Here is a 12159-nt window from a genome sequence, read left to right as displayed (position 1 = left end):
AGTCATCGTTGTGACAGACGATAGTTTAGCCTATTTGAACTTGACTGGCACCGCCGGAGTCGGGCAGCGCACAGCTGGGTGACATGCCAAATCACCTACCTATTCCCATAGCCCATTTCAATAAACATGTCGTAGGTAGGAAGCCTGTTATTAACATAATGCAAGAGTACAATTAATCTAGGAGGCGAGTAACCGAGTCCTCAGAAAAACATAAGTTGTTTGTGAATAGCCTAAATAAAAACATGGTATGGTAATGGGAGAACATTTTTGCAAGAGAATAATCAAATTGTTAGTTTCTGCCGTCCACCTGACCAAAGCTTTAGGAAAAAACTAAGTGTGCCGCCGGAAAATCCCTCCTTGCAAACCAAACAGCCAATAATATTGGCCTATACTAGGCTACGGTCAATTAACGTTGCAGTAAACGTTACCTGTGTAAATTAAACTTATCACCTAACATTTATTTTATTGGTCAAAGTGTTTATTCATATCCTTGAATTGCACACTTGGCATTAGCCTACATAAGCTCCCACAGCAGTGCCTTTGATAAAGGGGAACAAAAAATAAATGTGTCAGAGTTGTCACAAACAAATTTATTTTGAATAGCCATTATGAACAGTGCATTTATTTCAAAGCAAACAATCACATAAAACAAATTATTTGTTATATAAAACGAACAGGCCTATCAAACTTGCGCTTTGTTGACTATCGAATAGGCATGCAAAATAATACGGCTATAACAAGTATAATCCTGATTTGAATAGGCTACCAAATAGATCAAATAAGTATGAAATTAAACAAATAAATTACAATGCAAATAAGTAGGGGAGACCCGGCATGAAAGTAAAACTGAGGAAATGTAACACCGATTTTCTCAGATATCACAGAAGCTAGCATGCTAGTAGATAGCCCAATGGTTGAAAGTCTATGGGTAACGCTAGATAGCATTGGCTTGTGAAACTACCTCTAAATTCCTTCATACTGGACACAGAGACATACAAATAGTATCCACGAGTTCATCTGACTCTGGGGAAGTAGATGCAGTGCATTCGGGAAAATATTCAGACCTTCACTTTTTCCACATTTTGTTACGTTACTAACAAGAAATAAGAAAAAAAAATATGAAAACTTGGGCGTGCATAACTATTCACCCCCCAAAGTCAATACTTTGTAGAGACACCTTTTGCAGCAATTACAGCTGCAAGTCTCTTGGGGTATGCCGCTATAAGCTTGGCACATCTAGCCACTGGGATTTTTGCTCATTCTTCAGGGCAAAACTGTTCCAGCTCCTTCAAGTTGGATGGGTTCCCCTGATGTATAGCAATCTAAGTCATACCACAGATTCTCAATTGGACTGAGGTCTGGTCTTTGACTAAGCCATTCCAAGACATTTAAATTAGAGGTCGACCGATTAATCTGCATTGCCGATTAATTAGGGACGATTTAAATTTTTCATTAAAAATAATAATCGGTAATCGGCATTTTTGGATGCTGATTATATTGCATTCCATGAGGAAACTGCGTGGCAGGCTGACCACTTGTTACGCAAGTGCAGCAAGGAGCCAAGGTAAGATGCTAGCTACCATTAAACTTATCTTTTAAAAAACAAAATCAACCTTCACGATCACTAGTTAACTACACAGGGTTGATGATATTACTAGGTTAACTAGCTTGTCCTGCGTTGTACATAATCAATGCGGTGCCTGTTAACCTCTATGGGCTAGGTGGGACGCTTGCGTCCCACCTACGTAACAGCCACTGCCAGCCTGTGGCGCGATTTTCAAAACCTTAAAAATCCTATTACTTCAATTTCTCAAACATATGACTATTTTACAGCCATTTAAAGACAAGACTCTCGTTAATCTAACCACACTGTCCGATTTCAAAAAGGCTTTACAACGAAAGCAAAACATTAGATTATGTCAGCAGAGTACCAAGCCAGAAATAATCAGACACCCATTTTTCAAGCCAGCATATAATGTCACCAAAACCCAGAAGACAGCTAAATGCAGCACTCACCTTTGATGATCTTCATCAGATGACAACCCTAGGACATTATGTTATACAATACATGCATGTTTTGTTCAATCAAGTTCATATTTATATCAAAAACCAGCTTTTTACATTAGCATGTGACGTTCAGAACTAGCATACCCCCGCAAACTTCCGGGGAATTCGCTAACATTTTACTAAATTACTCACGATAAACGTTCACAAAAAGCATAACAATTATTTTAAGAATTATAGATACAGACCTCCTCTATGCACTCGATATGTCCGATTTTAAAATAGCTTTTTGGTGAAAGCACATTTTGCAATATTCTAAGTACATAGCCCAGGCATCACGGGCTCGCTATTTAGACACCCGGCAAGTTTAGCACTCACCATAATCATATTTACTATTATAAAAGTTTGATTACCTTTTGTTGTCTTCGTCAGAATGCACACCCAGGACTGCTACTTCAATAACAAATGTTGGTTTGGTCCAAAATAATCCATCGTTATATCCGAATAGCGGCGTTTTTGTTCGATGCGTTCCAGACACTATCCGAAATAGTAAAGAAGTGTCGCGCGCATGGCGCAATTCGTGACAATAAAATTCTAAATATTCCATTACCGTACTTCGAAGCATGTCAACCGCTGTTTAAAATCAATTTTTACGACATTTTTCTCGTAGAAAAGCGATAATATTCTGACAGGGAATCTCCTTTTCGGCAAACAGAGGAAAAAAATCCCAAAGGCGGGGGCGGTCGGGGTCACGCGCATAAGCCCAGTGTCCCTTGATCGGCCACTTGAGAAAGGCGATAATGTGTTTCAGCCTGGGGCTGGAATGACGACATTCTGTTTTTTCCCGGGCTCTGAGCGCCTATGGACGACATGGGAAGTGTCACGTTAGAGCAGAGATCCTTAGTAAATGATAGAGATGGAAAAGAAGTTCAAGAAATGGTCAGACAGGCCACTTCCTGTAAAGGAATCTCTCAGGTTTTGACCTGCCATTTGAGTTCTGTTATACTCACAGACACCATTCAAACAGTTTTAGAAAATTTAGGGTGTTTTCTATCCATATGTAATAAGTATATGCATATTCTAGTTACTGGGTAGGAGTGGTAACCAGATTAAATCGGGTATGTTTTTTATCCAGCCGTGTCAATACTGCCCCCTAGCCCTAACAGGTTAATTTATCATCGAATCACGGCCTACTTCGCCAAACGGGGGATGATTTAGCAAAAGCGCATTCATGAAAAAAAGCACAATCATTGCACAAATGTACCTAACCATAAACATCAATGCCTTTCTTAAAATCAATACACAGAAGTATATTTTTTTAAACCTGCATATTTACTTAAGAAATTCATGTTTGCAGGCAATATTAACTAGGGAAATTGTGTCACTTCTCTTGCGTCCATTGCACGCAGAGTCCGGGTATATGCAGCAGTTTGGGCCGCCTGGCTCGTTGCGAACTAATTTGCCAGAAAGTATTACATAATTATGACATAACATTGAAGGTTGTGCAAAGTAACAAAAATATTTAGACTTAGGGTTGCCACCCGTTCTATAAAACATGGAACAGTTCCGTACTTCACTGAAAGAATAAGCGTTTTGTTTTTGAAATGATAGTTTCCGGATTTGAACATAATGACCAAAGGCTCGTATTTCTGTGTTTATTATATTATAATTAAGTCTATGATTTGATATTTGATAGAGCAGTCTGACTGAGCGGTGGTAGGCGCAGCAGGCTTGTAAGCATTCATTCAAACTTTACTGCGTTTGCCAGCAGCTCTTAGCAATGCTTGATTCACATGCTGTTTATGACTTCAAGCCTATCAACTCCTGAGATTAGGCTGACAATACTAAAGTGCCTATTAGAACATCCAATAGTCAAAGGTATATGAAATACAAATGGTAGAGAGAGAAATAGTCGACGCGTCATAATTCCTATAATAACTACAACCTAAAACTTCTTAACTGGGAATATCGAACCACCAGCTTTCATATGGTTCTCATGTTCTGAGCAAGGAACTTAAACGTTAGCTTTCTTACATGGCACATATTGCACTTTTACTTTCTTCTCCAACACTTTGTTTTTGCATTATTTAACCTGTTGAGGGTAGGGGGCAGTATTGACACGGCTGGATAAAAAACGTACCCGATTTAATCTGGTTACTACTCCTGCCCAGTAACTAGAATATGCATATAATTATTGGCTTTGGATAGAAAACACTCCAAAGTTTCTAAAACTGTTTGAATGGTGTCTGTCAGTATAACAGAACTCAAATGGCAGGTCAAAACCTGAAAGATTCCTTTACAGGAAGTGGCCTGTCTGACCATTTATGGTCTTTCTTTGACATCTCTTTCAAAAACTTAGGATCTCTGCGGTAACGTGACACTTCCCACGGCTCCAATAGGCTCTCAGAGCCCGGGAAAAACCTGAATGTCATCATTCCAGCCCGTGGGAAGCGGTTGACATGCTTCGAAGTACAGTAATGGAATATTTAGAATTTTTTGGTCACGAATTGCGCCATTCGCGCGACCCTGATTTACCATTTCGGATAGTTTCTGGAACGCACGAACAAAACGCCGCTATTTGGCTATAACGATGGATTATTTGGGACCAAACCAACATTTGTTATTGAAGTAGAAGTCCTGGGAGTGCATTCTGACGAAGACAACAAAGGTAATAACATTTTTGTTATAGTAAATCTGATTTTGGTGAAGGCTAAACTTGCCGGGTGTCTAAATAGCTAGCACGTGATGGCTGGGCTATGTACTTAGAATATTGCAAAATGTGCTTTCACCAAAAAGCTATTTTAAAATCGGACATATCGAGTGCATAGAGGAGTTCTGGATCTATAATTCTTAAAATAATTGTTATGCTTTTTGTGAACGTTTATCATGAGTAATTTAGTAAATTGTTAGTAAATTCCCCGGAAGTTTGCGGGGGGTATGCTAGTTCTGAACGTCACATGCTAATGTAAAAAGCTGTTTTTTGATATAAATATGAACTTGATTGAACAAAACATGCATGTATTGTATAACATAATGTCCTAGGGTTGTCATCTGATGAAGATCATCAAAGGTTAGTGCTGCATTTAGCTGTCTTCTGGGTTTTTGTGACATTATATGCTAGCTTGAAAAATGGGTGTCTGATTATTTCTGGCTTGGTACTCTGCTGACATAATCTAATGTTTTGCTTTCGTTGTAAAGCCTTTTTGAAATCGGACAGTGTGGTTAGATTAACGAGAGTCTTGTCTTTAAATAGCTGTAAAATAGTCATATGTTTGAGAAATTGAAGTAATAGGAGTAAAGGTATTTGAAAATCGCGCCACTGGATTAGAATGGCTGTTGCGTAGGTGGGACGAATTCGTCCCGCCTAGCCCAGAGAGGTTAAACCAAATTGAACATGTTTCATTATTTATTTGAGGCCAAATTGATTTTATTGATGTATCATATTAAGTTAAAATAAGTGTTCATTCAGTATTGTTGTAATTGTCAATATTACAAATTAAAATTGGAAAAAATTCAATTTGAAAAAAATAAAAAAAGGCAGATTAATAGGTATCAGCTTTTTTTGGTCCTCCAATAATCGGTATCGGCATTGAAAAATCATAATCGGTCGACCTCTAGTTAGCACTGCCTTTTCGGCACTATCCCCAGAAAAATTGTGCCAAAATATCCAGTGTGAAACAGGGTCAAAAACAATGCATACATTTTTTTTTTTTACTGTCTAATCGATTGGTCAACATTTTAAAAAGCGTATTTTTCCATATAGAGAAACGCTGCATAAAATCAACTAAATGTAGGCTACTGAGCTTGTCTGTTGCTTTAAGCACTGCGATTAAAAATGAAGACAAATTACTAAAGAGGGCGCCCGAGATCAGTATAGCCTAACATGCTGACCACACCGCTCACGTCAGAAAATACATTTAAACATACGTTATTCAATTATTGCACCCACACTGCTCACTTGCACCAACAGGTGTCTGCGTTGCGCTAAAATAGAGGTTAGTGTCATAAATAGAACTGAACGCAGTGCAAGTCCTGCCTCGCCCATCTCCTCATTGGTTTATAGAAGCAGATACTGTGGTGGCTAATTTCTGCATTACCAAATGAGGAGAGTTACAAACTTCACACACACAAGTCAGAGTTATACTTAAAACTACATCTTTAATAATTAAGATGCTTTTGCAAAAGTATTTGACCTTCAATGATGCGCTCTCTCTAATGAACCATTGAAAAAAAGTGATTACACAAAAGTACAAAGATCTTTTATACCCAAGATCCACCCCTCTCAATGTACATGATCAACAACAGATCTTAGGAACAGTTAACAAAGGTTAAGTTTTATATGAAAGATATAAAACATAGCAGACAGCAACTGCTGTATCAACAGTGTTCATTGTATAGACCAGTATCTGGTCCTCCTACCCCAAACTGGAACCGTCTCTCCCTGGTACGGTATAGAACAGAACCATTAGCTCATCCAATGGCATAAATCAATTGACAACTCTAGATACTCTCATCTCAAGTAAACCCTCTTGACTCCACTCCTGGACAAGCTCACTGAGGGGGGTGACTTGCGCACAGACATTGTGGGGACAAATAATTGGTTCCCCATTAATCACACCATCCCTTCACATGGTTTAACAATACATTCACATATGACAAGTTTCTCACATAAGCATATTATGTAAATAAAACATCTTAATTATCTATGTTACCCAACTAATTCTGATTCATCCACCACAATACCCACATGCCATCTCCTCATTTGCTATACCCACGTGGGTGATTGAAAGATGAACTGAGTTCGGTCAGTCGTCGTGGTAACTATGAAAGTTAGATGCCAATCGCCATATAAAGTCCAAAGAAGAAAAAGTCTGGAATGAGGAGAGATGACAAGAAACAATTCAGTTGACCGTTTTGTGTGTGGATTAATTGTCGGAGTAGAGGACCTTGTGCATTTCAGGTAAAATAACTCAATATCCCAGGACAAATTAGCTAGCAACTGCAAGCTTTTCGACCTGTCCCCAAATTAATATAAATGGTTCAGAGTTTGTTTTGATATTTTAATCTGCGTGTCCTGCTCGCGTTTGGTATGGGGGGACAAAATCAATTTGCGTGCCGCCAGTTTGGGTATGGTGTGGCCAGAAAGGATTTAATTTATTTAAAAAATATATAAATAAAAATACAAACTGTTCCCGACTCTCCTCCTGCTACCTGAAGTTGCCAGTGATAGGCTACACCAACCTTCTGTGTGCCAGGTAGGATTTTTATACACACATTTTTGTGGAACAGTTTAATTTATAATAAAAAGTCTTCATCACTCAAAATCAATGTCATGTGGTAAATCAAAATTATATCTAAAATGAAAATTATACAAATCTAAAAGTAACTTCTATTGCCAATATGTAAAAATAGCCTACATAAAGCCAACAAATAAAAACATTGCAGCCCGCAGGTAGAAAATATCCTGATCAAAATAAATATCCCATTAATCACATTGGCTATGCATGGCCTGTCTGCAAGGAACTTGACACGTGCAACACAGCATTCCTAAACTAGCCAACAATGTCTGCTATGTGGATCGAGCAGTCATTTGAAAGAGTAACAAAATTTCAGCAAGACAACTCAAAAGGCGAAATACATTAAAGTCAAGATAATAGAATTCATTGCCCTTGACAATCAACCGTTCTCTGTTGTGGGTGATGATCAAGCAGCGGTACACACTACCAAGTGCGCTATTTTTCAGATGTTTCCCTACCGGAGTTGCACAGTAACTGAGTATTTGCGTGTCAAAAAAGATACAGGAGCACTGTCAAAGCTATACAAAACAAGCAAACACCGGCCACGAACGATGTGCTTACAATACCACGTTGTTAATAATGCATAATTGTTTCGACTGAAACTTATGGAGTAGCTCGCTTTAGTTTGGTACCTATCTAGCACCAATACAACCAGCCTGAAAACAACAACCAGTAGAAACTGCAGTCATTTTCATTATTCTTAGCAATGATTTAGGAATCCTTGTGAATAAGTATTAGCTTGGTTGCCACTTGTTGTTCGCTTATTGAAATTGAACTTAAATAAATTGCTAGTCAGCTACTTAACCCTGTTGGCCAAAGCTAACATTATAAGCAGCCAGCTAGCTTCATCTGGCTAGTGAGGCTCGACCACACCGGGTTGTGTTGTGAAGCTAGCCACAATAACGATTAGGCACAATAGTGGACTTTGCAGTTTGCCTTCAAAATAAAAGTATGTTATTGAAAGTAATGCAAATGAATATAAATATAATTATCCCATACTTGTATTTTGAAGGCTAACCGCAAAGTCCACTATTGCGGCTAATCCTTATAGTGGCTAGCGTCATAGATGGGTCCAACCACCATTAATCAAATAAGAAATGTCTTATAAATTAGGGTTATTTTAGATGCCACCTAGCGATATAGTTAGCTAGCTAACTATAGCTACTGAAACAGATGTGTTATTTGACGTGTATCTTTTGACACGCAAAGACCCAAACGGCGTTCCATTGAAATCCTGGTTGAGAATGAAACAACTGAACAAATGAACAACGAAACAGCACAGTAAGTAAGTGAAAGAAATAGGTTTTGATTATGTTTTACTGCTAATGGGGACATGTGTAAATACCAACAAAATAACTTTTTGGTCAGTGTGTGTAACCTTTATTATCTACAATGACGGCCCGGACAACGCTGGGCCAATTGTGCGCCGCACTATGGGACTCCCAATCAAGGCCGGATGTGATACAGCCTGGATTCAAACCAGGGACTGTAGTGACACCTCTTGCACTGAGATGCAGTGCCTTAGACCGCTGCGTCCATGTGTGTTAACTATTTAACTGTACTAGAATGCTTAAAAGGCTGCTAAAATTGTAAATACATCGGTATTGGGTTTTTTTTGTCAAGGAAAATATCTGTATTGGGCAAAAATGTCACATCGGTGCATCACTAGAAGAATCCTTTGGTGGCTTCTGCTGTGCACGAGTGACATAGTGATGTCCCATTATCTAGTAGCTCCGTTTGAGTCACTCCCCCACCAAGGGACACCCGAAAACGAGGGGGAGGGCTAAGGGGGGTATTGGGTTTGAGGCCGTTTACCGCTGCTGCCTTTCAAAAGACTGAACCAAATACAGGCAAGAGCGACCTTCGGCCCAGATTCAGGGGGCTGTTCCAGGATGCTGCTGCTGCGTGCATGCGTGCGTACAACCGACAGACAGTGAGAGGAGACAAGACACACAGGCCTTGAGCCCTGTTGTGAGGAACATCAAAGGGATTTAGCCATCATTATTGGCTTCTCGCTGAAGTAACTGTCACGATTTGTGCCCCTAACATTGCGTTTTCAGAACTCAATTAATAAAAAATAAAACATCTGGTTTGACAAGATGGGCCTTACTTGTTGACATTTTTTAAGTTTGCCCAGAGGCTGATGGAAAACAAGAAAGGGGAAAAGATAAAAGGAAGAAAATATGCTGGCACTGCAATGGAATCAATCTAGCCTTTCTCTGAGGTAAAAAAAAGAAGAAAAAAAAAAGACAGCCTGTTTTGTATGCCAATCTAGTGTTAGGCTATCCTAAGACTTGAGCCAAAACCGTACCTAGAATTACATTTCCATGACAAGTAGGCATATTCTTGTCCAATTGTGAGAATGGCGCCAATAGCCAACAGGTTGCTTTTCAATGACACTAAGCTTATTGATTAAAATCTACAATCTCAATTTACTTGGAGCAGTCAGACATTGATTCAACACAAAAAAAACAAGTCAATTCAGCAATCTAGGCTACAGACAGGTTCCCTTCAACCCTTCCAATGTCCTCATTGTCAACAAGATGTATTGAATGCGAAAGTCTACAATGTAGCAAAGGTAGAACATGACTTCAGTATCACATTGACACAGACGATGATGTACAGTACAGGAACGGAAACAGACACTCAGGTAGTGTGGTCAAAGTCGCAACAGACTTTCTTTTTGTGTTTTTCCTACAATGACAATGAAAAATAAGCTAGCTACTGTACATTGACACTTGAAGTTATCACCGGGAGACCCGTGTCAACACTCAATATTTCCACTGATATGCAGATCAAGCCTATCCTGTGAGTGTCAAATACATGACTGAGGACTACCTGGCATGATGACTCCTTGCTGTCCCCAGTCCACCCGTCTGTCCCCAGTCCACCCGTCTGTCCCCAGTCCACCCGTCTGTCTACCTGCTGCTGCTGCTCCAGTTTCAAGTGTTCTGCCTGCGGCTATGGAAACCTGACCTGTTCACCGAACGTGCTACCTTGTCCTGGACCTGCTGTTTTCGACTCTCTCTAACACACCTGCTTTTCCTAGGTTCCTGCCTTTCTACAGAGTTTTTCCTAGCCACCGTGCTTCTACATCTGCATTACTTGTAGATGAATGATCGGCTATGAAAAGCCAACTGCCATTTACTCCTCAGGTGCTGACCTGTTGCACCCTCTACAACCACTGTGACACTGCTGGTCATCTATGAACTTTTGAACATCTTGGCCATGTACTGTTATAATCTCCACCCGGTACAGCCAGAAGAGGACTGGCCACCCCTCATAGCCTGGTTCCTCTCTAGGTTTTTTCCTAGGTTCCTGCCTTTCTAGGGAGTTTTTCCTACCCACTGTGCTTCTATATCTGCATTGCTTGCTGTTTGAGGTTTTAGGCTGGGTTTCTGTATAGCACTCTGTGACATTGGCTGATGTAAGAAGGGCTTTATGAATACATTTGATTGATTTATGTAGCTAGCTATATTGAATCCAAACCTGTGTTTTGACCTGACCTTTTTATCCAGTCTATTGAAAACCTTGGAAGGCAAATAAGGTAGATATTGCTTTAAGTTAGTGCTTGATACAGGGAATAGTGGTTGATATAGAGGATGCATTGCATAGGCCAAGACATGTTATCCATCTTTCAATGGTGTGTTTTATAAGCCCTGTCGGAGTATGCCAAAACAAAAGATATGTGTCAAGAAATGTAATCATGATATTCGACGATATAGCTACTCCGATAACGGCTGCTCGAGGACAACAAAGGCTCGTGCGTCACTGTCGTGGACTTCATTCACGAGCATACTCATCTGTCGTAAGGCAAACCACGAACCCTGTGGAGTGTGATGTGTGCTAATATCAACCTGTTTTCGGTCGAATTTAATAATGCGATGTGTGATAAACTAGTGGCTAGCGCCTGGCTACCTAGCTAAACCGTGGTTGCCTATTTTGATGCTGCAGACAGAGTTAATTTGCTAACTAGCTGGTGAGGATGGCACGGGTAGTGACAGCTGCTAATGTTACATGCACGCGCGTCTGGAAAAATGTATTGTTTTCTCCATGGAAGCTTATTTTGACTCTATAAAAGACAGTCAGGTCATGTTAACTAGCTAACATTATTCCTAACAAATAACTCACCCTCCGGCAAACAAATGAACCAAGGTATCCCTTTGACTCATTCTTTAGCATTCTCCGAACCAGCACACTCTTCGGACTGCGTCAATGAGGAAGACGGGGTTGGATGACGATATGCGCACTTCGTAATATCAGCGACGTCGGTTATAAAATCAGTAAAACTGATTTGATTACAGTTGTCTAACGTTAGCTAGTCATCTAACGTCACACAAACCCTTCTGTTTCGCACAATCCCCTCTTTGAACGGACAGATTTGATTTGAATTCCTATGACGTTAAAAACTACAAAACATGAGGAATTCTAAATTAACATGATCTGTGTATTCTCAGTTCTATCCATCGGTATTTGCTACAGTCACCCTCGCTCGAATCTCTTATCTGTTCATCGCTGCAACGAGGGAGGATAGGTCACAGTATGTACTGTAGAATAGGCTGCTAAACAGAGCCGGCTATTGGCCAGTTCGCGTAAGTACGTCACTTTGTCTCCGCCCGATCACGCATCTTTCACATGATCACGCCGCGATCAATCAGCTACAGAGCGCAGTTTAGTCCTTACAGGAATAAGTAACTGATGAACTTTTTTTTTTTTTTTTTAAACAGTTTTGGTCATGAGGTAATGGCTGGTGGGCATATCTGACTGAGAAAATCTATTGAATGATCCTGAAAATTCTGGTCAGGAGTTTTCTTTTCGGGAAATTCACTGATAAAGAAGTCCTGGATGCTTTGCTATC

General features: G+C 39.9%; 1 protein-coding gene across 1 annotated transcript in view; it reads right to left on the bottom strand.

The window, feature by feature from the left end:
- The window catches only part of LOC106599039 (solute carrier family 25 member 36-A), a 42161-nt gene extending 30319 nt beyond the window's left edge, over positions 1-11842 (bottom strand). Inside the window, exon 1 of the mRNA XM_014190091.2 lies at positions 11433-11842. Within this exon, the coding sequence (XP_014045566.1) occupies positions 11433-11473 (41 nt within the window). The 5' untranslated portion in view covers positions 11474-11842. The remainder of the gene's footprint in view (positions 1-11432) is intronic.
- Between the last annotated feature and the right edge of the window lie 317 nt (positions 11843-12159).

The sequence above is a fragment of the Salmo salar genome, chromosome ssa03 (assembly GCF_905237065.1).
Source record: "Salmo salar chromosome ssa03, Ssal_v3.1, whole genome shotgun sequence".
In the NCBI taxonomy this organism is placed as follows: Eukaryota; Metazoa; Chordata; class Actinopteri; order Salmoniformes; family Salmonidae; genus Salmo; species Salmo salar.
The sequence above is the reverse complement of the archived record's forward strand: the minus strand, read 5'-3'. Positions and strand labels throughout refer to the sequence as shown.